Source organism: Astatotilapia calliptera, chromosome 2 (assembly GCF_900246225.1).
Source record: "Astatotilapia calliptera chromosome 2, fAstCal1.2, whole genome shotgun sequence".
Lineage (NCBI taxonomy): Eukaryota > Metazoa > Chordata > Actinopteri > Cichliformes > Cichlidae > Astatotilapia > Astatotilapia calliptera.
In genome coordinates, this window is record NC_039303.1 from 13431609 (window position 1) to 13457364 (window position 25756).

Genomic DNA, 25756 nt, shown 5'->3' on the forward strand with positions numbered 1-25756 from the left:
GGTGGGGGAGAGCACAAATGGCAAACCTGAGACCCAGCAGCTGCAGAGAGCACTCACTTTCACAGACAGTGAAGTTAAGAGTGTCAGAACTGTCAGGTGTGGGTTTGATCATTTCTTCCCTCACTGAAGAAGAAATTTGATGGTTTCTTTTTGACACAATCTCTGTAACCTCGTGCCTGCTCATTTCCACACCACCGGCGCCGAGGCTCATTCTTCCCTCCAAGAATAAATGATGCTTCAGATACCCTCTATTCCACTCTAACTGGGGCCTGGCAATCTCACTCCTCTTTCCATTATATCTGCTCAGGCTGTTCCATCCCAGCCGTTGCTATCTAGGCAAGCTGCAGACAGATCTCAGAGACTCTGAGAGAAAATAACTTAAACCTGGAAATTTTATGGACCTCATTGAATCTCCTATTAGGCATTTGCCTCCAGCTTAACTTCAGCAAAAATGGAATTTTTCCATTACAAAATCCACCTGCTCCATGCACTAGGAAATGATTTTCCACCCTGTCCTCCTTCACTGGTGACATCTCTCTACCTCATGACTTTGCTTGCTTCTTTACTAAGAAGGTAACAGACGTTAGAGGTCAAGTCAGTGAATCTCCTCCCACTGAAGATGTGTCACCACTTTCCTGATCAGGATGTCCCCAGTTATCAACTCTTGAGTTATCGCCTAGAATTTTTCCCATCCATGCTCTTTTAAGGCATCTCACCCCCGGTCATACCAAACATCCTCCATCCATACATCTTGCTCCTTTCACGCATATGTTTTTTAGCCATGTTTGAGAGGGTGTAGATCCTGAACATGAGAGCTGATCCATCAACTGTTCACTGAAGCCTCACCAGAAATGGATCAGTGGAAGGGCGGCTGTCAGGAAGACATTCTTAATGAAGAGAAGCATTTTTCAGCAGGACAATGATCCCAAACACCTGGATAGAAGCACACTGTGGAACAGTATGGATGGGTCTCCCCAGAGCCCGGACCTCAACTTTATCAAAGCAGTGTGGGATCATCCTGACAGAGAGCAGAACAAAAGGCAGAAACATCCATTAAGCTTTGAATGTCCTTCAAGAAGCCTGCAGAACTTTTTATAAAAATGGTTATACCAATCACTCACTGTCAAGCTTGTTAGAGTTGCACAAACTCTGTTTCTGCCTCATGTGCTGTATTTCCATGTATGTTTCAATAAATTGCTGCAGCTGTTTCCCATTTTCCCAGCAACATGGAGGTGCACCCCCCAAAATACAGATACACAATCTTCACATTTACCATCAGCAGTGCAGAAAAAAGATTTTTCCATGTCATCCATCTTGTAATTAATTTGAAGTCCAGCTTCGTTTTACAGTCTCGGAGAACAATGTAAAGCACTTCCTCTGTCAGCATTTAGGTGTCACAGAGCAGCAGAAACCACCGAGCTGAGTCCGTCCCTGAGAAAGTGGGACATCGGTGAAAGCTGCATCACGTATGTAGCACGAACTCAGCATCCAGTGAGGCACTTGTAACAATGTGCAGACGAGGCAAAGTTTATCTGGAGCATTGGGCGGACTGGACGTGTGTCGTTGCAGAAGGACTGAGCGTGTGCAGTGAAATCACCTCCTGCACTTCACAACAGCTTGCTCAGCTCACACTCTGCACACACCAAACTGAACTTGGTGCTTTTTCCAGGTTTTCTCCCTGAAATTTAAACTGCAGTGTAACATTTGATGCAGAGAACACTTTGATATTTATCGTTATCTGGCAGGAAGCATGTCACCTGGATGTACGTGCTCCGAGTTTTGAGGTTAAGATTAAGTGAAATTAGCAAAACTGTTATTTGTCATTTTTGACAGTCTGCCAATTTATCAATTACTTGAAAGACTGAAACAGTGGATTGTAATAGTGATAGACTGTATTGAGTTCAGTCTATAATTCCAAGGAGTAGATTTTTCAACAGCTTCTCTCATTAAAAAAATCCTCAAACAAGTTTTATTTTAGCTGATGGATGGAATTGCATGTTTAATTTCACTAATGGTTCTTTTTACTTATAAAATTGCTTTTTACATTCATTTCTGGGAAAAACAGACTATTTCCAGAGATGCTCTGCCTCCCATTCTACTTTTAAATACTCTAAACAAGTAAGCCTGCAGTGCGAGAGTGAAGTGCTCTAATAGGGTGATATGGTACTACCAGGTCATTAAGATAAGATGGGGCCTGATTATTTAAGACCTTGTATGTGAGGAGCAGGATTTTGAATTCAATTCTGGATTTAACAGGAAGCCAATGAAGGGAAGCCAAAACAGGAGAAATATGCTCTCTCTTTCTAGTCCCTGTCAGTACTCTTGCTGCAGCATTTTGGATTAGCTGAAGGCTTTTCAGTGAGTTTTTTGGACATCCTGATAACAATGAATTACAGTAGTCCAGCCTGGAAGTAATAAATGCATGAACTAGTTTTTCAGCGTCACTCTGAGACAGGATATTTCTAACTTTAGAGATGTTGCACAAATGGAAGAAAGCAGTCTTACATATTTGTTTAATATGGGCGTTGAAGGACATGTCTTGGTCAAAAATGACTCCAAGGTTCCTCACAGCGTTACTGGAGGCCAAGGTAATGCCATCCAGAGTAAGAATCTGGTTAGATACCATATTTCTAAGATTTTCAGGGCCGAATACAATAACCTCAGTTTTATCTGAATTAAGAAGCAGAAAGTTAGCGGCCATCCAGCTCTTTATGTCTTTAAGACATTCCTGCAGTTTAACTAATTGGTGTGTGTTATCTGGCTTCATGGACAGATAGAGCTGGGTGTCATCTACATAGCAGTGAAAATGTATGCTATGTCTTCTGATGATACTGCCTAAGGGAAGCATGTATGATGTAAACAGAATTGGTCCTAGCACTGAACCCTGTGGAACTCCATAATTCAATTCAATTCAATTCAATTTTATTTATATAGCGCCAAATCACAACAAAAGTCGCCTCAAGGCGCTTCATAGATACAGAGAAAAACCCAACAATCATATGACCCCCTATGAGCAAGCACTTTGGCGACAGTGGGAAGGAAAAACTCCCTTTTAACAGGAAGAAACCTCCGGCAGAACCAGGCTCAGGGAGGGGCGGCCATCTGCTGCGACCGGTTGGGGTGAGAGAAGGAAGACAGGATAAAGACATGCTGTGGAAGAGAGACAGAGGTTAATAACAGATATGATTCAATGCAGAGAGGTCTATTAATACATAGTGAGTGAGAAAGGTGACTGGAAAGGAAAAACTCAATGCATCATGGGAATCCCCCGGCAGCCTACATCTATTGCAGCATAACAAAGGGAGGATTCAGGGTCACCTGGTCCAGCCCTAACTATATGCTTTAGAAAAAAGGAAAGTTTTAAGCCTAATCTTAAAAGTAGAGATAGTGTCTGTCTCCCGAATCCAAACTGGAAGCTGGTTCCACAGAAGAGGGGCCTGAAAACTGAAGGCTCTCCCTCCCATTCTACTTTTAAATACTCTAGGAACAACAAGTAGGCCTGCAGAGCGAGAGCGGAGCGCTCTAATAGGGTGATATGGTACTACAAGGTCATTAAGATAAGATGGGGCCTGATTATTTAAGACCTTGTATGTGAGGAGCAGGATTTTGAATTCAATTCTGGATTTAACAGGAAGCCAATGAAGGGAAGCCAAAACAGGAGAAATATGCTCTCTCTTTCTAGTCCCTGTCAGGACTCTTGCTGCAGCATTTTGGATTAGCTGAAGGCTTTTCAGTGAGTTTTTTGGACATCCTGATAATAATGAATTACAGTAGTCCAGCCTGGAAGTAATAAATGCATGAACTAGTTTTTCAGCGTCACTCTGAGATAGGATATTTCTAATTTTAGAGATGTTGCGCAAATGGAAGAAAGCAGTCTTACATATTTGTTTAATATGTGCGTTGAAGGACATGTCCTGGTCAAAAATGACTCCAAGGTTCCTCACCGCGTTACTGGAGGCCAAGATAATGCCATCCAGAGTAAGAATCTGGTTAGATACCATATTTCTAAGATTTTCAGGGCCGAGTACAATAACCTCAGTTTTATCTGAATTAAGAAGCAGAAAGTTAGCGGCCATCCAGGTCTTTATGTCTTTAAGACATTCCTGCAGTTTAACTAATTGGTGTGTGTTATCTGGCTTCATGGACAGATAGAGCTGGGTGTCATCTGCATAGCAGTGAAAATGTATGCTATGTCTTCTAATGATACTGCCTAAGGGAAGCATGTATAATGTAAACAGAATTGGTCCTAGCACTGAACCCTGTGGAACTCCATAATTAACCTCAGTGTGTGAAGAGGACTCTCCATTTACATGCACGAATTGGAGTCTATTAGATAGATATGATACAAACCACTGCAGCGCAGTACTTGTAATACCTACAGCATGTTCTAATCGCTCTAATAGGATATTATGGTCGACAGTATCGAACGCTGCACTGAGGTCTAGCAGGACAAGCACAGAGATGAGTCCACTGTCAGAGGCCATAAGAAGATCATTTGTAACCTTCACTAAAGCTGTTTCTGTGCTGTGCTGAGCTCTGAAACCTGACTGAAACTCTTCAAATAAACCATTCCTCTGCAGATGATCTGTTAGCTGTTTGACAACTACTCTTTCAAGGATTTTTGATATGAAAGGAAGGTTGGAGATTGGCCTATAATTAGCTAAGACTGCTGGGTCTAGAGATGGCTTTTTGAGTAAAGGTTTAACTACAGCCAGCTTGAAGGCCTGTGGTACATAGCCGATTATTAGAGATAGGTTGATCATATTTAAGATCGAAGAATTAATTAATGGCAGGACTTCTTTGAGCAGTTTTGTAGGAATGGGGTCTAAAAGACACGTTGATGGTTTGGAGGAAGTAATTATTGAAGTTAACTCAGAAAGATCAATTGGAGAAAAAGAGTCTAACTTAATATCAATGGTACTAAGAGTAGCTGTAGATAATATTACATCTGTGGGATGATTATTGGTAATTTTTTCTCTAATGATAAAAATTTTATTTGTGAAGAAGTTCATGAAGTCATTACTAGTTAACGTTAAAGGGATGGTTGGCTCAAAAGAGCTCTGACTTTTTGTCAGCCTGGCTACAGTGCTGAAGAGAAACCTGGGGTTGTTCTTATTTTCTTCAATCAGTGATGAATAGTAAGATGTTCTGGCTTTGCGGAGGGCTTTCTTATAAAGCAGCAAACTATTTCTCCAGGCTAAATGATGATCCTCTAGATTTGTGACACGCCATTTCCTCTCCAGATTACGAGTCATCTGCTTTAGGGTACGTGTTTCAGAATTATACCACGGAGTCAGGTACTTCTGATTTGAGGCCTTAGTTTTCACAGGAGCTACAGTATCCAGAGTCGTACGTAGTGAGGAGGTGAAATTATTAACAAGATAATCGACCTCTGTTGGGGTAGCGTTCAGATAGCTGCTTTGCTCTGTGTTGGTACAGGGCATTGGGGATGATAACAGTGGGTGGATTATATTCTTAAACTTAGTTACAGTGCTTTCAGAAAGACATCTACTTTGATAAAGTCTACTCTTCACCGCTGTGTAATCAATTATTGTAAAAGTAAATGTTATCAGGAAATGATCAGACAGGAGAGGGTTTTCAGGAAACACTGTTAAATGTTCAGGTTCGATGCCATATGTTAAAACAAGATCTAGAGTGTGATTAAAGTGGTGGGTGGGTTCTTTTACATTTTGAGAGAAACCAATTGAGTCTAATAACAGATTAAATGCCATGTTGAGGCTGTCATTTTTAGCATCTACATGGATGTTAAAATCACCCACAATAATTATTTTATCTGAGCTCAGAACTAAATTAGATATAAAGTCTGAGAAATCAGACAGAAACTCTGTGTAAGGCCCAGGTGGACGATAGATGATAACAAGTAAGACTGGTTTCTGAGTTTCACAGCTGGGGTGGACAATGTTAAGCATCAGGCTTTCAAATGAATTAAAAGTCTGTCTTGGTCTTTCATTAATTAATAGGCTGGTGTGAAAAATTGCTGCCACACCGCCCCCTCGGCCTGTGCTTCGAGATTTCTGGTAGTTAGAATGGCTCGGGGGTGTTGATTCATTTAAACTAACATAATCATCCTGCTGCAACCAGGTTTCTGTAAGGCAGAGTAAATCAATTTGTTGATCAATTATTAAGTCATGTACTAACAGAGACTTGGAGGAGAGAGACCTAATATTTAATAATCCACATTTCACTGTTTTACTCTTTGGTTCAGATGTGGATACTTTATTGTTCTTTCTTTGTGATTGTTTATGTTTAAGTTGTTTGTTGCTGGTTTTTAGTTTGTTTTTTGTCTTTTTGGAAGCTGACACAGTCTCTATGGAGATGGGTTTTTGGGGGGGTAGCAGGAGGAGAGAAGCTGCAGAGAAGCGTGTAAGACTGCAACTCTGCTTCCTGGTCCCAACTCTGGATAGTCATATTTTGGGGGGTTTAATAAATTTGTCCATATTTCTAGAAATGAGAGCTGCTCCATCCAAAGTGGGATGGATGCCGTCTCTCCTAACAAGACCAGGTTTCCTCCAGAAGGTTTGCCAATTATCTATGAAGCCCACATCGTTTCTGGGACACCACTCAGACAGCCAGCAATTTAAGGAGAACATGCGGCTAAACATGTCACTCCTGGTCATAATTAACCTCAGTGTGTGAAGAGGACTCTCCATTTACATGAACAAACTGGAGTCTATTAGATAGATATGATACAAACCACTGCAGCACAGTACCTGTAATACCTACAGCATGTTCTAATCGCTCTAATAGGATGTTATGGTCAGTATCGACAGTATCGAATGCTGCACTAAGGTCTAGCAGGACAAGCACAGAGACGAGTCCACTGTCAGAGGCCATAAGAAGATCATTTGTAACCTTCACTAAAGCTGTTTCTGTGCTGTGATGAGCTCTGAAACCTGACTGAAACTCTTCAAATAAGCCATTCCTCTGCAGATGATCTGTTAGCTGTTTTATAATTAGCTAAGACTGCTGGGTCTAGAGATGGCTTTTTGAGTAAAGATTTAACTTGAAAGGCTTGAAAATACTGTCAGTATTGTCTGCATGACCAATCTACACAAATCAGCCTCCTACTGCTAATTATTGGACCTAATAGCATAGTTTTTTAATTAACATTCATTTAACCTTTACCTTAAAGTTCCATACTGTCAGGAGAAGTTTGAGACTAGTCTCCAAAACATGCAAACCACAAAGGTACATGTGTACTTTATTTTGTGAGCCCAGAACTTCTTCTCTCCTATTCAGTCATAACAAGTCGCATTTATTTAAATATTCTTCAAACTGAAGGTGAGAGACTGTTTGTTGGGGATTATTTCCAGTCTGGATTAATCCACAGTCGGTACTCCAGCTCAGTTTGAGGCAGCAGGAAGGTGTCATAGTAAACTGCCGAGTGTGTGCTCAGGGAGACGAGAGGAACGTGGTGCAGTCATTAAATAGACGGCTATTCAGTGAGTTATTCAGTGAACCATGCCACCAAACAAAAAGATAAAGCAGACTCAATAAAAGAAGGATAAAACAAAGTTCAAATTGTTCAGGGAGTGTGGAAAGTTTCCTTTGGCAGTAAAGGCGCCAGTGACCCTTTCTGCAGACCGATTTGCAATTGTCATCAAAATTCATTGTCAGTGACATAAAAACACGTTTGTGTTTAAATAGTTTCATATGAAAAACCTGAAAATGGCACCCGTCATCAGACGCTGTTTTTAATGCTGTGCTGCTCCGTTAAATCCAGAGGAAGGAGCTTCAGACGAGCTCAGCTACTTTCATCTCCAGTCGAAATGAATGACGTTCCCACACAGGAGGGAAAACTTGCGTTTCTCATTTATGCTTACTAAATGAATTTATTGATTGGATCACGTATCAAACTTGTTGCAGTTGGTAATCAATTAAAGAACTAATTGCTCTGGCTTTCAGTTCATTCACACTTTCATGTGTTTGATGCTTTAATTGGTTTGGCTCAAATGAAGTGAATTTTCTATCGTCTCTGCAGAGCTCATTTATTATTTCTGCTGCTTTTATCTTAGCATAAACAAAGTTGTTTATCTTTTGTAAACTAATAATGATTCATTTAATCAGTTTTTCCACTGATGATTATTTCAGTCTGAAATTTCAAACCTTCTGAGGTGTCGATGTGGCGATCTGATAAAACCCGAGGTAATCCTCTTACTGTAAAAGTGTGTGTGTGTGCGTGTGTGTGTGTGTGTGTGTGTGTGTGTGTGTGTGTGTGTGTGTGTGTTTGCAGAATAACGCTGGTCCTGGCCTGCCCCATGGATCTGAAGAACTTTCCAATGGACGTCCAGACCTGCATCATGCAGCTGGAGAGCTGTGAGCAATTACACGCACACACACACACACACACACACACACACACACACACACAGACACACACACGCGTGCGCACAGACACACACATCATTCGATCAGTAACAACAGCTGGCAGAGTGAGAGATATGGTATAGATTTTTCTTGTGGTCTTATTGTTGAGCAGACGTGAGAGGAATCCCAGTAGCGAGTGTGAAGTACATCTGCAGAGGGTCAGTGATCGTAAATCAAAGACAGAACAATGCAGTCGTCTCTGAGTTTGTGAAACGGACACCAAAACATCATAAAGTCGCTTTTTACCGCTGTTTATAAATAACACATTTACTGGTTAAGCCACCAGTTAGTTTTAAGGCATAAAGTAATTCCCTGTATATATTACTGATATTTACACTCCCCAGACACTTTATTAGGCACACCTGTTCATTAATGTTCATTAATATAATCAGCCAATCACACGGCAGCAGCTCAGCGGTGAAGACGAGCTGCTGAAGTTCAGACTGAGCATCAGAATGATGAAGAAAGAATGTGGCATGGTTGTTGGTCTGAGTGTTTCACACACTGATCTCCAACCATCTCTGAGCTCTGAGGAAATAACAAGCCAGCAGCAGCTCTGTGGGAGGAAATGACTCGCTAAGGTCAGAGGAAGATGGACAGACTGCTTAGATAGGAAGGCAGCAATAACTCCAATAACCACTCGCTACAACCAAAGTCTGCAGAAGACCATCTCTGAACCTTGAAGCAGATGGGCTCCAGCAGCAGACGACCACACCAGTGTCACTGCTGTCAGTAAGAAGAGGAAACTGAGTCTATGGCTAACACAGACTCTCAAACCCGGACAAGAGAAACTAGAGAAATGTTTCCTGGTCTGACAAGTTTAAAGCATGGATCCATCCTGCCTGTGTCCATGTTCAGGCTGCTACTGGTGGGATTTTCAGTACCATCATTTAAACTCCACAGCCTCCCAGAGTGCTGCTTTGGTCTTTTTTGCTTGATTTTCTTCCTTTTTGTGTTCCCTCTGTCCTCTTTCCTTTCTTCGCCTTCTCTTCCTTACGTCCTATTTTCTTTCTTCCTTCCATTCTTTTGCTTCTTTAGTTGAAAACACAGAAGCCTTTAAAGTTTCCCAAACACTGAGCTCAGGCTTTCTCCCTCACTACTTCAGTGGATTTTATTGCCAATACAGATTGTGATTGTTGTGCTGAACTGGCCTTTTATCCACTAAAACTGCAGGGTGTGACTTTGCACCCCTGCCAGATACAGAGAGGTCCAGTTCCTCCTCAGAGGATGAGAACTGACCTCTGCAGTGATGAAATAGTCTAACCTCCCGCTCATTGCTCCCTCCTCCAGTCGGCTACACCATGAACGACCTAATATTCGAATGGGACAAGAAGGGGGCCGTGCAGGTTGCCGACGGGCTGACACTACCTCAGTTCATTCTGAAAGAAGAGAAGGACCTGCGCTACTGCACCAAGCACTACAACACAGGTGAGAGAAACTGATGCAGAATGATGTTCACCAAACTTTTTTACTGCTTGTTGTAGGAGGAAGGTTAGTATAAAGAGGTCTGAACCTGGAGACCTGCCCCTAGTCTTCATCTTCACTTTTAGATGCTGTTTTCTCTCATATTCATTCCTTGGTTGGGTTCATAAAAATGATGTGGCTTGGCTTTATGCACAGTTCTTCATGTTACAGGTGGAGTGAGAAACACATGGAGTAGCCAGGAATATGCTCGTTTGTGCTGCGGTTGGTTCGTTAGCGGAGCTACGGTGCAGCCAGAAAGGACCGCATACATACAGCATCTCTGTAGTGGCGTGAAGCCATCTTATCTTAATGACCTTATAGTACCCCATTAGAGCTCTTCACTCTCACACTGCAGGCTTACTTGTTGTTCCTAGAGTATTTAAAAGTAGAAGAGGAGGGAGAGCCTTCAGTTTTCAGGCCCCTGTTCTGTGGAACCAGCTTCCAGTTTGGATTAAGGAGACAGACACTATCTCTACTTTTAAGACTTTTCTTTTTGCTAAAGCATATAGTTAGGACTGGATCAGGTGACCCTGAATCCTCCCTTAGTTATGCTGCATAGGCGTAGGCTGCGGGGGGATTCTTCTGAGTTTTCTTCCTGTTAAAAGGGAGTTTTTCCTTTCCTCTGTTGCCAAAGTGCTTGCTCATAGGGGGTCATATGATTGTGGGGTTTTTCTCTGTATGCATTATTGTAGGGTCTGCCTTACAATACAAAGCGCTTTGAGGCGACTGTTGTTGTGATTTGGTGCTGTATAAATAAAATTGAATTGAACTCGTCTGAGCCACTCAGGTTCCCCGGACAGAATCAGCGATCCACTAATGCGATGGGACATCTTCATAGGCTGCATACCCATGATCCTTTGCTCTGCACAGCCAGAACAACCCAAACAAATACAGAATCTTTTTTCTTCCACTTATCTAATTCAGGGTCGATGGCAGGGCTAACACAGAGAGAACTATTCATCAATATCAACGATTACTTAAACATTTCAGTTTCCATGAGAACAATGGGATAAAACCATCTCAGAGCTGGGCTGTGATGCTGATATTATAAGCAAAGAGATCTTTTTATTCTCCTCCTGTTGCCTCAGAATCCATTTTCTGTTCATGCACTGATAGATTTTTTTTACATATTCAGGTGATCTTCTCGGTTCCAACTCAAAGCTTTTGGAAAAGCAAATAATTGTATTTAATCAGCAGGAGGTTAACTGATCGCTATCCCAGCTTTCCTGAGACGTTACGCCAAACAGTTGCATTCTGATACTCTCTCTCCGTTGCTCGGTGAAATACCGAGCTTAGCTCAGCGGGAGCACCGCTAATGATTTCGGTTACCAGCTGCAGGTAAAATGTGCTTCTCTGAGCTACCTTAACATCAAACTGCTGTAATGCTGTGTGCATAGGAAATGTGATGAAGTTGACTTGGATATTTTCAGTTTTGAGGACCAAACCTGCCTCAAGCTTCAGGTTGAATTTTATGGTTTCTCACTCCTCCTCGCTACGCGTCAGCCTTCCTCGGTTTCTTTGTCTGGTTCCTCCTCCTTCTTTCTGTTTGTCTCTGGTTCAGGAAGGAGGGGGTGATATCTCACAATTTACTGAGAGAGATATTCTAAAATCATGTAAACAGGAGAAATGTGCAGAAATCTTGCATGAGTCAGAGACAGGTCTTCACTTTTATTATATTCTGTGAAATATGGAAATAAGTGGACTGAAAGTTTGTTTTCCTGGTGTCATGAAGCCCTCAGTGAAGGGAAAACACTGTAGGCAGCAGAGCTAGTTTGAAATGACGGGGGGGTTGGATTTAAATATTTCGTCTGGTTTCATAACCAGAAAACTGTGAAATTAAAAAGCATCATGTGCAAAAATATAAAGAGGGAAATACTAAATAGGAAAAGATAAACAGGAAGAGAACGTTGAATCGACACAACGCCGATCGTGCACGTGGACAAGACGTCAGGTAACGTTTTTACAGCGCACATGAAAACATGAGGAGGTGACCCAAAGTGCTTTTCAGTCATCGAGCATCAAACAAAATAAACAGACACAGACAGTGACAGCACTGAGCAGGCAGCGAGAGAAACACGAAATCACGAAGCCAAAAAATCAAATACAACGAAATCCCGAAGAAGAGAAACCACAGAGGAGCTGCTGGAGACGATGGAGGACGGGGGCGGCTGCCACGCTCCGTTTCTCCCTCCAGGTCCTCCAAGCGTGGCTGAAAACCATCTGTCCGGTCCACACAGCGAGCCCACGATCCTTACACTCCAGAAAAAACACCAAATATAAAAATATAAATCTGTATTATCTGCATGAGCCAGCAGCCTAAAATAGAAAAGCATACATAGCTATAATAATAATAATGATAACTTAGATTAAACAGAAACATTAGAGGTTGAAGAGTATGTGAGGTGTGAGGGGGCACATTGATGGGGCATCGTGGAGCTGAGGGTGGAGGAATCACAATTCAGCATTTGTATTTTGGGTCTAAATGATAAAGAAGAACGATCAGAATGACAAACAAATTCCTCCGTATAATAACTGAATGATCATTTACGTACTTTTACTTCTATGTCAGACAGTATATCAGAATCCAGCTGCCCTTTACTGCTGTTCTCACCGAAGCAACACAAAGACCGTGAGTCACAATCTGAGGGACGCATAATTCAACAAAAACACAAACGTGACAGGTCCATTTCTGTGTGGGTGTGTGTGTGTGTGTGTGTAGCAGGCTGATTAGTTTCCATTCAGAGGCATCACTCACACAGAGGTTGACATCTGCTGTCGACACTCAGGAGATGAATGATCCTCCTCCAGACGAAAAGCCTTGACACAACTCTGCACACACCCACACACACACCCACACACACACACGCACTCTTCCTCATACACACACACACAAAGACAATGAAGTGATGATAATCCACAGCTTTGGTACATGAATACATATCAGCTGTTTCCAGGATCTTTCCCGAATCACTGTAGATAAAAAAAAGTGGTTCAGCTGCAGTGTGGACATCAAATACTGATAGAATCATATTTCAGTAAACTGAAGTTAGAGTCTTTTTTAAAGTGAACTATTGATGAAAGAGAGCAGAAAAAATTTACACCAGAATCAACATAACTTGCTGTTATAAACTGGCTGTGCTGGCAGGCAGAGAGTGGAGGATTCAGGAAACAGTGATGAACTTAAAAATGAGCATTTGTAGAGCAGGAAACCCAGAACAAGGAGGATCAGGGAAAACTCACACTCAGGAGGGACAACACACTGATCTCAGACAGCGAGGGCACAGGTGAGGTAAAGACAACACACAGAGAACAGCAGTCACCGAAATAAAACAGGAAGAGAGCCACGATACAGAGACAAGGCTAGAGGAACAGACTGAGAACACAGAGGAATGCAAGGACCTCCATAACTCCGTGCTTCTCAAATATTTCCTGTTACGCCCCCCTTAGGAAGAAGAAAACATTTCACGCCCCCCAACTCGCCCCGCAACCATAAATAATATAATTTGTCTATAAAATTGTTATTATAAGTCCATCTTTTAAAGATGTCCTTTTTTAAAGAAAAAAAAAAGAAAGAAATATAGATTAACCTAAAACATAGTACATGCAGTAGTACTGCAACTCTCTAAACTACTACTACATTTTAAAGTGCATTCATTTGTCTCAAATAAAACAAATCCTTATTTAAACTGTAAAACATTTTTTTGACCAACTTGAACCAACTTTTATTCTGAAAAATAAAATTAAACAAAATCAATCAATAAATTCAAGTACAGATCCCCAAAACTCAAATTCAGCCCTTCTCAAATATACAAAGTCAGAGTGAAGCCGAGCGCTACAAACACTCCGTTACATTTCCTTGTCTTAGCTTTTGGGAGACTTTCGTTTGTCCCATCTCCGTCTCATTGTCACTGTTAAATATTTTTTAAATATGGAATAACTGAAGCTGACAACTGAAAGCACCATAAGACACTTATGTCAAGCATCTTTATCAGGAAGTAAACACAACACATAACACAAAAGAAATAGTGGGAATATAACCCACAGCATAGAACCCTAATCCCAACATAACCCCAAATATAAAACTACAAAGACCTAGAACCCAAAAACTTGTTTCTTTTTAAGGAGGGTAGCATCGCTAATCTGCTGTAACTTATTTCTTTCTTTAATCACAAATTTAAATAAGCACACGTACTCGGGGTTGAGAGGAGGAAGACACACCAAGACACGGTGTGGGAGAGAGTCAGAGGTGATTAATAACTAATTCCTCCACTGTTTAATTTTTTTTAAACTGTATTTCAAACAGTTTGAAATTCTGAGTGCATTTAAAAGCGTCATACATCGTCCGCACAGTTAATGGATCGTCAGTATCAATATTTAATTCAAAGACTCAAAGAAAGCTTTAAGGACTAAAGATTAAACCCAGAGCACAGAGAAACAGCACTTCTCATACTCAGATTCATCTGAGTCCATTTTACTGGAGAGAGGCTCAGAGGGGCATTTCATGTTAGTACAGCAGAGACCAACAGCAGACTTCAACAATTATTCGGGCTTCCTTAAAAATTCTGAACAGATTTCCTGCCTCCATGAAGATGCTTTAGGTGAGCCAGCGTTTTAGCCACACCCCCAGTGGTTGGCGAGTAGTAAGGCTGAACGTGGCACTACCAAAACAATTAGCTAAAAAGCTCTGTGTGGAGCCTCTCTGCACCTGTGCAGCTCGCGTCTGCATTTTCACGTGAATTGCTCAAGGACAACATTCTGCCCCGCCCTCCCTCCTCTCTATCTCCTCTGTAACAATCTCTGCCTGCGCTCGCGTGCGTGCTGCCACGAGCGTGTGTTGGCGTGTGTTTGCGTCGCGTCTTCCCAATCAAGCATTAAGAGGGAATTAAGGTGTCATTGTTCCTCAGATTTATTAGCTGCAGTCTATTGTGACTCCAGGAGCGAGGGAGCTCCCCCCTCCCTCCGTCCACTCCAGCACACACATAAAAAGCCCTGTTTGAAATACTAATTACACTTTCTGCTGCATTGCAGGGCACTTTGTTTCTGGCTAACGATACGTTCGTGGTACTCTTTCGTGAGGTAGCTGTTAATAGCCTAACGCCTGCAGAGTGGCTTCTCTCAGCCTTCACCTGGTTCTTAATTGACATCGACATGAAGAATCCCCGCCGTCAGGCTGTCCATATTCCACTTCGTCTCCTGCTGAAAGTGGCTCGGTACTAGGGTTGCCAACTCCCTGAAAAATAAATAAGGGACACCTCGTGGCCATGGCCGGGCAACCCAGTTGTCTTCACCCTTCCCAGTGTGGTAGCTCTTTTTTTTTTTGTGTGAAATTATTTTTTAACCATTTGACTTGAATTTGATTTAAGCAGATGCATATTCTTTGTGATATGACCATATGGGAAACAAATGATCATTTAGCCATTTATTTTTTAGCTCAAAATGACAACATTAACAGAGTAAAACAGGTCTCTTTCTTACACAGAAGCCTGTCATGCTTACCTTTTGAGAATATAAGTAAATCTTTCTTTAAAAGAACTCTGTCCTGCTTAACTTAAAATTATATAAATTAATAGAAAGCAATAGAACGAAAAATATTCTTGTAACTGTGCACATATAGTGCATTTAGTACAATTGGCTTCAGTTGAGGTATTATTTCAGCTTTTCTAATGCTAATCAGCTGCTCCTGTTTGTAAACCCACTTGTTCCCATGATTACACATCATAACTCATCATCATTATTCATCTATGTATTACTTTTATGTGTTAGTGATCTATTTGTTGTAATCATCTATCCTTGCAGTTGTTTATTACACAAAATAAATTATATTATTACACTTCTGGCCACATAGCGCTGATATTCACCGCACACGCCCATATTAACCTTAACCAGAGGGTTTAAAAAAAACAAACCAGTGTTTACATACCATATCTGCTTCTGCCGTGGCCTGGTGGACAAAAAATTGGTTAAGGGTTCCCCGAGCTTTCACGCCCCTCATGTTCTTTATGTGCCCACCATTAGAAGCATCCCTATGGAAAAAGTGCGCCGGCACACAGTGCAGTGCGCTTTATAGGTGTTATGGTGACCTTTTCCAGCCAGGTGTTTTCCTTTTCCCATTCCTCCCTGTACTTTTGCAGCCTTTTTTTCTTTCTCTGAGGGGAACAAACATTGCTGCTCTAATGCTGGGCTCACACTGTGCGATTTTTGGCCCATTTTGAGACGATTTTTGAGTCGTGCGACCGATTTGGTGATCGGCCCGATTTTGGCCTTCATCGTGCATCGTGTAGTATACTTGGGGTAACGAGAAGCGATTAACACCTCGAGCAGCTCCCGATCATCAATCGCTCGTGAGGGTGCTCACACTGCTCACGCGCAAACACGTAGACGTCGGTGAAAAAGACGGAGCAGCACGGCAGTGCTGCGTGTGATCTGGACACAAGCAATGGAGGCACAACTTGTAGAACTTTGGAAAGCTCATCCGAGCCTTTTCGATGTGGCCTCACAAAATGATCACGACCACAACAACCGTGAAAATAGTTGGATTTACATTGCTGCTCAATCACAGCTGCCTGATCATGTTTTTCATTAGCAATTTAGCAAAGTTGATGGTGGTGTGTCTGTGTGAGTGAAAGACAGAGAGCGACAGATTTTCTGTTATAACCTTCATTTTATGGACGCACAGTGTGAGCACTCAGGTCGCATCAGAGCATCGGGCGGTATAGTGTGAGACCCTGCATCGTGACCTACCAACTTCTAACCCCTGCGAGTCAATCGTGCAGTTTGAGCAGGAACTGAATACTGAAAAAAATGGCACAGTGTCTGCCCAGCTTTAGGTGTACTGTCATCCGAGACTTGCACCGCAGTGTCGGCGTTTGTTTCCCTGTTGGCCATGCTTCTTGTTGTGGTCATCTGTTGTCTTCCGGTATTTTCTCCGTAAGCGACCTTTCCTCGACCAATGAGATGAGCGGTAATCTGAATTGTCATACTCGAATTGTCATGAGTGTGCTGTCAGCTCATTGGTCACAAAGCAGGAGAAGGGATGGGAATTATGTTTTCAAACAAAGCGTTAATTCCATTAACATTTATAGACTACTTTTGATTCTCACTGTATTACGGGACAAAGTGCGTCCCTTATTAGCTCAATACGGGACGTATGCTTTTGTTTCTAAATACGGGACGATTCCGTTTTTTAAGGGACGGTTGGCAACCCTACTCGGTACATCCGGTGTCTAAAACTGATGTTTTAACCTTACACATCTGTACAATCGTCTCAGTTTCATTAGCTCTCCAGGTTCGTGCTCCTTGTTTTTCATTAAATGTTGTTTTTGTATAAATTAAGTAATGCAACACACAAGCAAGCACCTCATATTATTTTTTCAGTACAACCTGAGATGTGTGGACACACAGCTTCATCTCATCCCGGGGGTGTCAATTAGTGCTGGCCTGGCTCATTGACCCAGCCCGTGTCCTTCCTGCTTTACAGCATCAGTAGAAGAACAGGGTTACTGTTGTTAAGGGGCGTGTTTTAAACCAAACTAACCGAAGCCTAACCAGGTATTTATAGTGCCTGAACCAACGAGCGAAGGAACAAGAACAAGAGCGAGTCAGCCCAACAAAGCAGCAGGCTGACGAGCTGAAAGACTCGAGCTCGTTACTTTAACCCTTCCTACCTGTGAGACCTTTGTCCCCACCGGCAGCGGCTGTCATTAAAACACAAGCTGAGCAGGTTTCAGTGTGTGGAACAACGTCCTGGTTATGCGCCTCAAAATCTGTACAGTTCAAATCAATGTTTGAAGATGTGTTCCTGGCTCATAGTTTAAAGATTGTTTGTAAGACGGACTGTAAGACACATCAAGGTCACATCAAATGTGAAAATCGGTAAACCTTCACATTTACAACTGGGTGAAGTAAAAGGTGTGCTGGAGGTCTGGGCTCTGTCCATGGAGCTTAAGACTTGAACTGTAACTGGATGTTGATTATTAGCAGTGCTCGGGTCGATACTGAAGAAGAGTCACGTTTTACGTTGCTTGTTTTATACTACTGTAACACGTTTTAGCAACTGAGCTGTCTGCTTTTACTCGTCACTCTTTCCTCTATAAACAGGAAGTCTCGGTGTTTGTGTGGCTTTTAGAGAGAGGTGGGTAGTATATAATTACATTTACTCAGTTACATTTACTTACAGTACAATTTTTGGCTACTCTCCCCACCTCTGGTTTTTGTGCATGTCTGTCTTGAAAAAGAGATCTCCATCTCAGTGAGATGACCTGTTTCAATACAGGATTTAATGATAACAGTAATGATAATAATAATATTAATAACTTGCCACAAAGTTGAGAGTGGTTAGTTTGACTCTTTACAGGTGCGTCGCTGCCACGTCGCTCTGCGCGTCTTCCCTCGCAGCTTCAGCTGTGGCTGAATGAATCTGGCTGTTTATCATAGCAAACATTCCTAAAACTAAAACTCTGAACGAGGACCTGACAGAATCTTCTCCTTTAGCATAGCTGTCTTCACCGTTAAATTGCCTTCACTGTTCAGGAACAATGCATTTTCACTTTTGATATTTCCACATTTGCAGTTTATAGAGGCAGACAGGAGACAGCGAAGCAGGTAGAGCGCAGTTAAGGAAATGCGAGCCAATCAGAATGAGTTCTGAGCAGGTGTTTAAAACAGGTTACAGGTTGGTTTTGTGATCAATACGAGTTTTGAAATATTTAAAGAGCGGGCGTGCTGGTTCTTCTTTGTTGGTGTGTCTCTGATTCTCAGTCAGGCCGAGAAGACGGAGTGTGACGTAATACAGAAACATGTAAACCTACATACATGCCACCTCTGTTGCAGGGGATGAGTGAATTTACAGATTTAAACACACACACATGAATGGTGTGAGTTCATGTACAGTGTTAAGTACAGCAGAGACACACACATCTTCCACACAGTGAGATATGGGCCTGGCTGAATAATTTCAATCTTCTTATCAGATAGAAAATATGGACAGCACTTAAAAGCTCTGAAGTGTATCACAGCTATAAATCAAGTTCACCCCCCTCCTCCTCCTGCTGTCGTCATTCTCTCCTTCCCTCTTGTATCTTCCACTCCTCCTCATCCCTCTCTCCTCTCGCTCTATCCTCAAGTTTCTCCGACTTTCCACTTGACATCCTTCTTCTCCTCGGTCACTCCCTCCTTTCACTCCTCCTCTCTCCAGTCTTTTAGGGTTAACTCTAACTGATGAGGCCACCGTGCATTGATCGTCTTTGATTAAATGGATCTTCGGCCATCTCGCTCTCTGTGGTTTATTATGAGACCCAGTGTGCTCATTACATTACAGAGAGGCAGAGGGACACGGTTACTGTTGCTACAGTGCTGCAATGCAAATAAACCCACTGCAGTCTGCATTTTAAATGCTAGAATTTCAGATTTGAAAATAATGTTTAACCTTTAACAGACCATATATAACAACCAGCCTGTTTACCATTTACTGTCATCCAGAGATGAAAACCAAAGCATTACAGCTATCACTGTTAGGACCCTGGCGTGGCTAACTAGCATAAGCATAATGCTTAGCATACCATTACTTATCCATCCATCTTCTCCTGCTGATCTGGGTCCGGGTCAAAGGGGCAGTAGACTTAGCAGAGGAGCACAGCACTAGGACATCCTGAAACACCTCATGGCAGAGACAAGGCATCCTGGTCAGTGTGGAGAAGCAGCAGATACCCTACGGAGGGTGTATCTACCCAGAGCTCATGGTAGCATGTGAGGACAGCAGATTAACCATTAAGGCTTTAGTTTCACACTCAGCTTCACCACAGCACACCAGTACAACCAGTCCACATCACCACAGAAAATAAACCTTTACATTTGATTTACAAGTTGTGCTAACAAAAATGTTTAATTAGCTAACTTCAGGTGTCGGTAAGGTATCACAGAGGCATTCAAACTGATATTAGATGATGTCTCTGTATGTGTTTACAAGCAAAGACACTTTTCAGATGATAAAATATTCCCAAATCTCGTGCAGTGATGTGGTGATGTGGTGATGTGGACTGGCTGTACTGGTCTGCTGTGGTGAAGAGAGAGCCGAGTGTGGAAGTAAAGCTGTGCAGCTATGCTGCTGTGACCAAAAGAATGAGATACAAGTGCAGCAGACTCACTGTGAGCCAGTTTTGACAGGATTGGACAGATAACTGGTCTCAATGATCCTGTTTGTTGGCGTCAGTTTTTACTGCAGGAAACCACAAAAACAGCAGCTGCACAGTTTTGCTGTTGATTTCAAACATTTCATTTAAGAATTGTTATGATGAACTTACAATAAGAGGTTTGTCATGTCACATCTGTCAAATCAGTTCTGATGATGTTTCATCTGGACACACCTTCTTCTTCCCGAGACTCCGTCAATGTCAAACCCAGAAAATGTAGTTTGCTCTCACGAACAGTAGAAACGAATGCAGTGTTCATCTAGGATCTACAGTGAGAGTGGACCGCATCTTTTTCTGGAACAAAGCAATACGCGTCAGATAACTGAGTGAAAATATAACCAGGATAAAAAACAGGAACCGAGACCAAAATTTCTCAACTTTTAAGGGTGTTTGCTTCCAGGTTTGTACAAAGTATGGATGATGTCAGAAATAATGTCATGAATACTTTTTTATTTATTCCAAATAAACTCCAGACTGCATCCTGTAAACAGAAAAAGATGAATGACTGTCTCATGTAAAACCAGACTGACTCTGTGATTTTTGAGATCAGGCCTCTGTGGGGGTTCTCGCCATCTGCTGTAGGATTTACACCTTTTCTTGTGTCTGCAGAAGCTTCTTTCTGTCGGGCTCTATGTTCGAGACCACAGTGATGCTGCTGAATGAATTCGGATAAGTATCTAAAAATCTAAAGTGCCTAAAACTAAAGCACAGTGTGTATTTGTACTGCTGTGCAGTGTAGTACAGCATGAGCAAAGGGATTAGGAGAAGTAGGTCCTGACTCCGTTCTTCCTAATCTCTGCACTCCCTTTTCACGGCAGCATGCTGTGAGCATAAACATCCAGAGCTTCCCCTCAAAAGGATGAGCAGTGCTTCTGGCAGGTACAACAAGGGAAACGCATCAGCGGGCTTTTAACAGCACACTGCATGTAGTGCGCTGACTTAAGAAGGCAACAAAGTCAAGTTAAAGTGCTGCTTTGTGAGGAGATGTAGGACAAAAACATCCAGTTCACGGTCCTACGTTTCGACAAAGACAAATAAATTCATTTTTCTACACAGACACAACAAGCGTGCCGGAGAAACACTCAGACGGATAAGATGGACGTGACTGTTTGATCACTGATTTATGAAGATGTGTCCAACTCCGAGCTTCCTGAATGAGTGAAAAAAGGCAGAGTGCTTGTGCCTGTTGGGGAATAACAGAGTTGGTCATGATTGTGGGAGTTATTCACAGATGTACTTTTCCAAAACCAACAATCCAGCAAACTGGCCTGCTTCAGTCAGCATTTAGACAGATGTACAGAGAAGAAAATGCAAACGTCTCAATGGAGCCATCTTCGTTTGGAGTGGAACCGTCTGAGAGTACACACCGTTACTCCCCGTAGTTAAATAATTAGTGCTTTCCCTCCTCTGTCATACAGTTGTCGGGTTTCAGCTGACCACTTTAGCCTTTTCTAAAATAAAACTGAACAGCCAAAAGTAGCAGGACGCTGCAGGACATAAAGCTCATGTAAAGATGAGCACAACACTGATGCAGCCGTTATAACAGATGTGTCTTCAGTGCAGCTGATATGAAGCTTGGCTCAGGTCACCAGATACTTTCAGAGCATCTTTTCTTTACACTTTAAACTCCAGAGGTGACCTCCAGGGCTGGAAATGAAGCCAGCAGCTGCAATTCCTCTACTGTCCACTAGAGGCTCCAGCAGTGAGTCAGTCTCCATAGACTCCCATGTTGAACCTTTGCAGCAGAAATAAGCATGTTTACAGCCTGATGCTGTTTTTGTCTTTATAGATAATTTCTTTCGTCACGACACCTGCAGAGGGACAGAACTCACCTGTTTAACTTGGACTGTAAACAGGATATTTTGAATATTTTTATTGAGCTGCTGGTTTTGATAAACCTGATTATTCCTGGTTGTGTTTAGCTGCTGATGGATTCGTGTGTTAAACACAATGCCTCATCTTCTCTTTCTTGGACTAAAATAAACTGTGCACTTTGTCCTCTTAGAGTGATGAAAAACGCTGCTGTGCTGTGAAGATGGAAATGATTCGCTCCTCTTCACACTCTGTGAGTGGCAGGCTGAATCCCAAACCTCCTCCTGGGTTTGTTTTCAGATGTGCCACATGTTTGGCTTCCTTTGATATTTGGCGAGCCCCCGTACGTCTCTCTGATTTTCTGCTTTGGCTTAGCATGAGCGCTGAAGGAAGATGACATTTTGTCTCAAAGACGTCAGCATCGTCTCTGTGGCTCATCCTTTTTTCAGTCTGATAGCTCCTTCCTTCCTTCTCTTACTCTCCCCCTCGCTCTTGTTTCCTTGCTTCCTCCAATCTGTGCTTGTTGTTCTTTTAATTTACCCTCCGTCTCATCATTTCCACCTGTTCTTCAAGGAGATGTGCCTTTGCCAATGTTTAATGTGCCCTTTCAAATGAAGATAATCGAGAATTCAGTAACACTCTTCGGTGATAATGGAACCGCACTGCCTCTGGGAAACTGATGAAAGAACATTTTGCTTTTGTTTAAACATTGACCAGCGTCGTTTCTTTTTCCTGGAATCAGCGCTGTGTGCTTTATGTGTTGCAAGTTCAATCATTCTCCAAATGAGATTTCCGTGTGATAATGGAACACCTACCGACACAAAATGACTGGCTCCATGAATATAAAGCTGTGGAGAGAAAATCTTATGCGTGTCGTAAGCCATCTCATTAAAAACCAAACCAGTTGCTTTAAAAAACGCTAAAGATAAGAACAGCAAAAATGGGCACTGTTACTTTTACATGCCATGATCTGTGACCACCATCTCTTGCTCTGAAACTGAACTCAGGGCTTGTGGTTAATTTGGTGATTCTTCGGGTTTTCTCTCTGTTATTGACACAGAACTTAAAGTTAATCCCTTAATTCCATAATCCCTGATGACTCCGATGTTTAAACTGCACCATGCACTGCCCATCTGCAAGCTACTTTGCAACCCACCTCGTCCCTCTGAAACACACTGAAGTAGAATACACGAGACAAGGTTGCAGGACTCTTCACGACGATAACGAAGATGATTAGTGTTGCGAGAGGGTGTACTTAATAATCAGGCCCCATGTTATCTTAATGACCTTATAGTACCATATCACTCCATTTGACCAAGGGGTGGCTGTAGCTCAGGCGGTAGAGCAGGTCATCTATTGATCGAAAGATTCGAGGTTCGATTCCTGGCTTCCCCTAGTCTGCATTAACCCCAAATTGCTCTCTGATGCATCCATCAGAGTATGAATGTGTGTGAATGTTACTTAGAAAGCACTTAGAACAATGTGCTTGTGTGAATGGGTGAATGCATAATGCAAGTTGTGTGAAGCGCTTTGAGTGCTCAGAAGAGTAGAAAAGTGCTATATGAGAACCAGTCCATTTACCATCACTTTGCTCTCACACTGCAGGCTTACTTGTTGTTCCTAGAGTATTTAAAAGTAGAATGGGAGGCAGAGCCTTCAGTTTTCAGGCCCCTCTTGTGTGGAACCAGCTTCCAGTTTGGATTCGGGAGACAGACAGTATTTCTACTTTTAAGATTAGACTTCCCTGACCACCCTGGCATCTTTCCTGCATGCGCCCTGCACATCAACAGCACAAGCTAAAGGGTCCACACAGTTCTGTAAAATACAACACCAGTGGGTTTTGATGTGTTAGTATGTGATCAGCTGAGACAAGAATGTGTTAATAGTAAATAAGCTGGTGTGCTCACTCAAAGCAGCAGTAACAGGACATTTGTCACCCTCACCCTTCTCTTTCTTCTCATTCGACAGGACGAGCCCAAAGAAACTGCTGTCCTTTCTCATATCTTCTGCTCTCTCTGTTGTCTCATATCTCTTCGCCCACAAACTCCGACCTCATCAAAGACACTTCTTTGTCCCCCACCTCCCAGGTAAATTCACCTGTATCGAGGCTCGTTTCCACCTGGAGCGTCAGATGGGTTACTACCTGATCCAGATGTACATCCCCTCTCTGCTCATAGTCATATTGTCCTGGGTTTCCTTCTGGATCAACATGGACGCCGCGCCCGCCCGGGTGGGCCTGGGCATCACCACCGTGCTGACCATGACCACGCAGAGCTCCGGTTCAAGAGCGTCTCTGCCCAAGGTGAGGACAAATCACTCGTTATTGTAGTCTGCTTGGACTTCATGAACATACCTTATTTCTAATTCATTTATTCCTGGACTCTTAGAGAGCAGCTTTGCATGATTCACAGTTTAAAATAATCCTTTCTCAGTGCTTGTCTGAAACAAGCTGTTTTAGCTCCTCCCCCTTACAATGACCTTCCATCTGATTGTCTTCCCCTTCCATATGGAAGGTATTAACAGCAGGAGGGTGCAGCTTTTACACTCATAGCCAGGTGCCTGAGAATACAATAATATCATATAGACGTCATACAGAGGTACGAGTAGAAAGAAACTGTAACGCTTGAGGTTTTGGCTCATTATTGGAAACTGGAACAGCAGACAGGAAATAAGAAACAGCAGAACGGAGCCACTTTAAAGGTTTGTATTCCTTAACCCTGTAACATTTCACAGGGTTGTGTGATTTTTTGAGACCTCTGTGTCATTAATTATTTTTTTTCCTAAAAACTGCAAAAATACATAAAAATAATAATAAATAAAAACATTTTAAAAAAAACCATAAAACTCCTATATCAAGAATTTTATTCATATGATAGCTTGTAATGATGACATACAAGAAAGCCGCAGGATAATCACAGAATTAGCTATTTTATGCCTTTTATGTTCCAGTCCAGTGTTTATAATAAGCTAATATTCTACTGCTTCTTCTTCAGTACTTAACTCTGTATAAAGACAGAAACAAAATCATCTTATTCCTGTGATGAACTTTCAGGTTTGAGCTGATAGTTTATCCGTAAGCTTATTTTCACATCTGTTGACTTTTACCTTTACAGATATTGTTTTTCATCCGTCACACCCCCAAAAACACCAAAACAAAGTAAAATATGAAGCAACGGCAGGAAGAATTTGTATGCATGACGTGCCGTTTAATGACAGATGTCTTTTCATCCCTGTTGGAAGGAAGGCCTACAGCTTTTTCTGATAATTAAGGGACATAAATGACAGAGGCAGTGACAAAGACGATGTAGACAGAGAGGAATTAATTGAAGAAAAGTTGGAATGAAGGGAAAAGATAAATCAATGGGAGGGAAAGAAAAATTTCCTTTTCCCTGACAAATTAGAGACAGAGTGGAGGGAAGTCGAGAGGCAGACAGATGGAGGGATGAAAGAAGGAAGAATTTAAAAAAAGACCTTTAACAAAGAAGGTTCAAGGAGACAAAAATGGAGACAATATGTTTTAGAAAGCGAGAGGAATCTTTTACTGTCAGGGATTTTCAGATTAAAGTGAAAAAATGGTCAGGGTCTGCGTGAGCTAGTAGGATTGTATAATTACGTCCAGGAAAGCTGTAATCCCCAACACAAACACACACACACACACACACACACACACACACACACACATATACACACTCTGTTGACATTAGGTGCTTCATGCGCTCTAAAAATTGAACAAGTGAACCATGATTCCTCTGCAGTTCAGCTGTCACAATAATGATCACACAACACAGCTGAGCTTAGGTGGGCATGTGTCTGTGTGGGCACACACACAGACACACAGTGTTCTGTGAGTGTTCTCACAGTGTTCTGTGTGCGATTGATAGCAGACACACACACACACACACATA

At 42.2% G+C, this 25756-nt stretch overlaps 1 protein-coding gene across 4 annotated transcripts in view; it reads left to right on the plus strand.

Annotated features, from left to right (window-relative positions):
• glra1 (glycine receptor, alpha 1) overlaps positions 1 to 25756 on the plus strand; it is a 133318-nt gene that overhangs the window by 72521 nt on the left and 35041 nt on the right. For all 4 annotated transcript variants that reach the window (XM_026185126.1, XM_026185135.1, XM_026185144.1 and 1 more), the window contains 3 exons: positions 8255 to 8337; positions 9679 to 9816; positions 23939 to 24153. In XM_026185126.1, coding sequence (XP_026040911.1) covers positions 8255 to 8337; positions 9679 to 9816; positions 23939 to 24153 — 436 coding nt within the window. The remainder of the gene's footprint in view (positions 1 to 8254; positions 8338 to 9678; positions 9817 to 23938; positions 24154 to 25756) is intronic.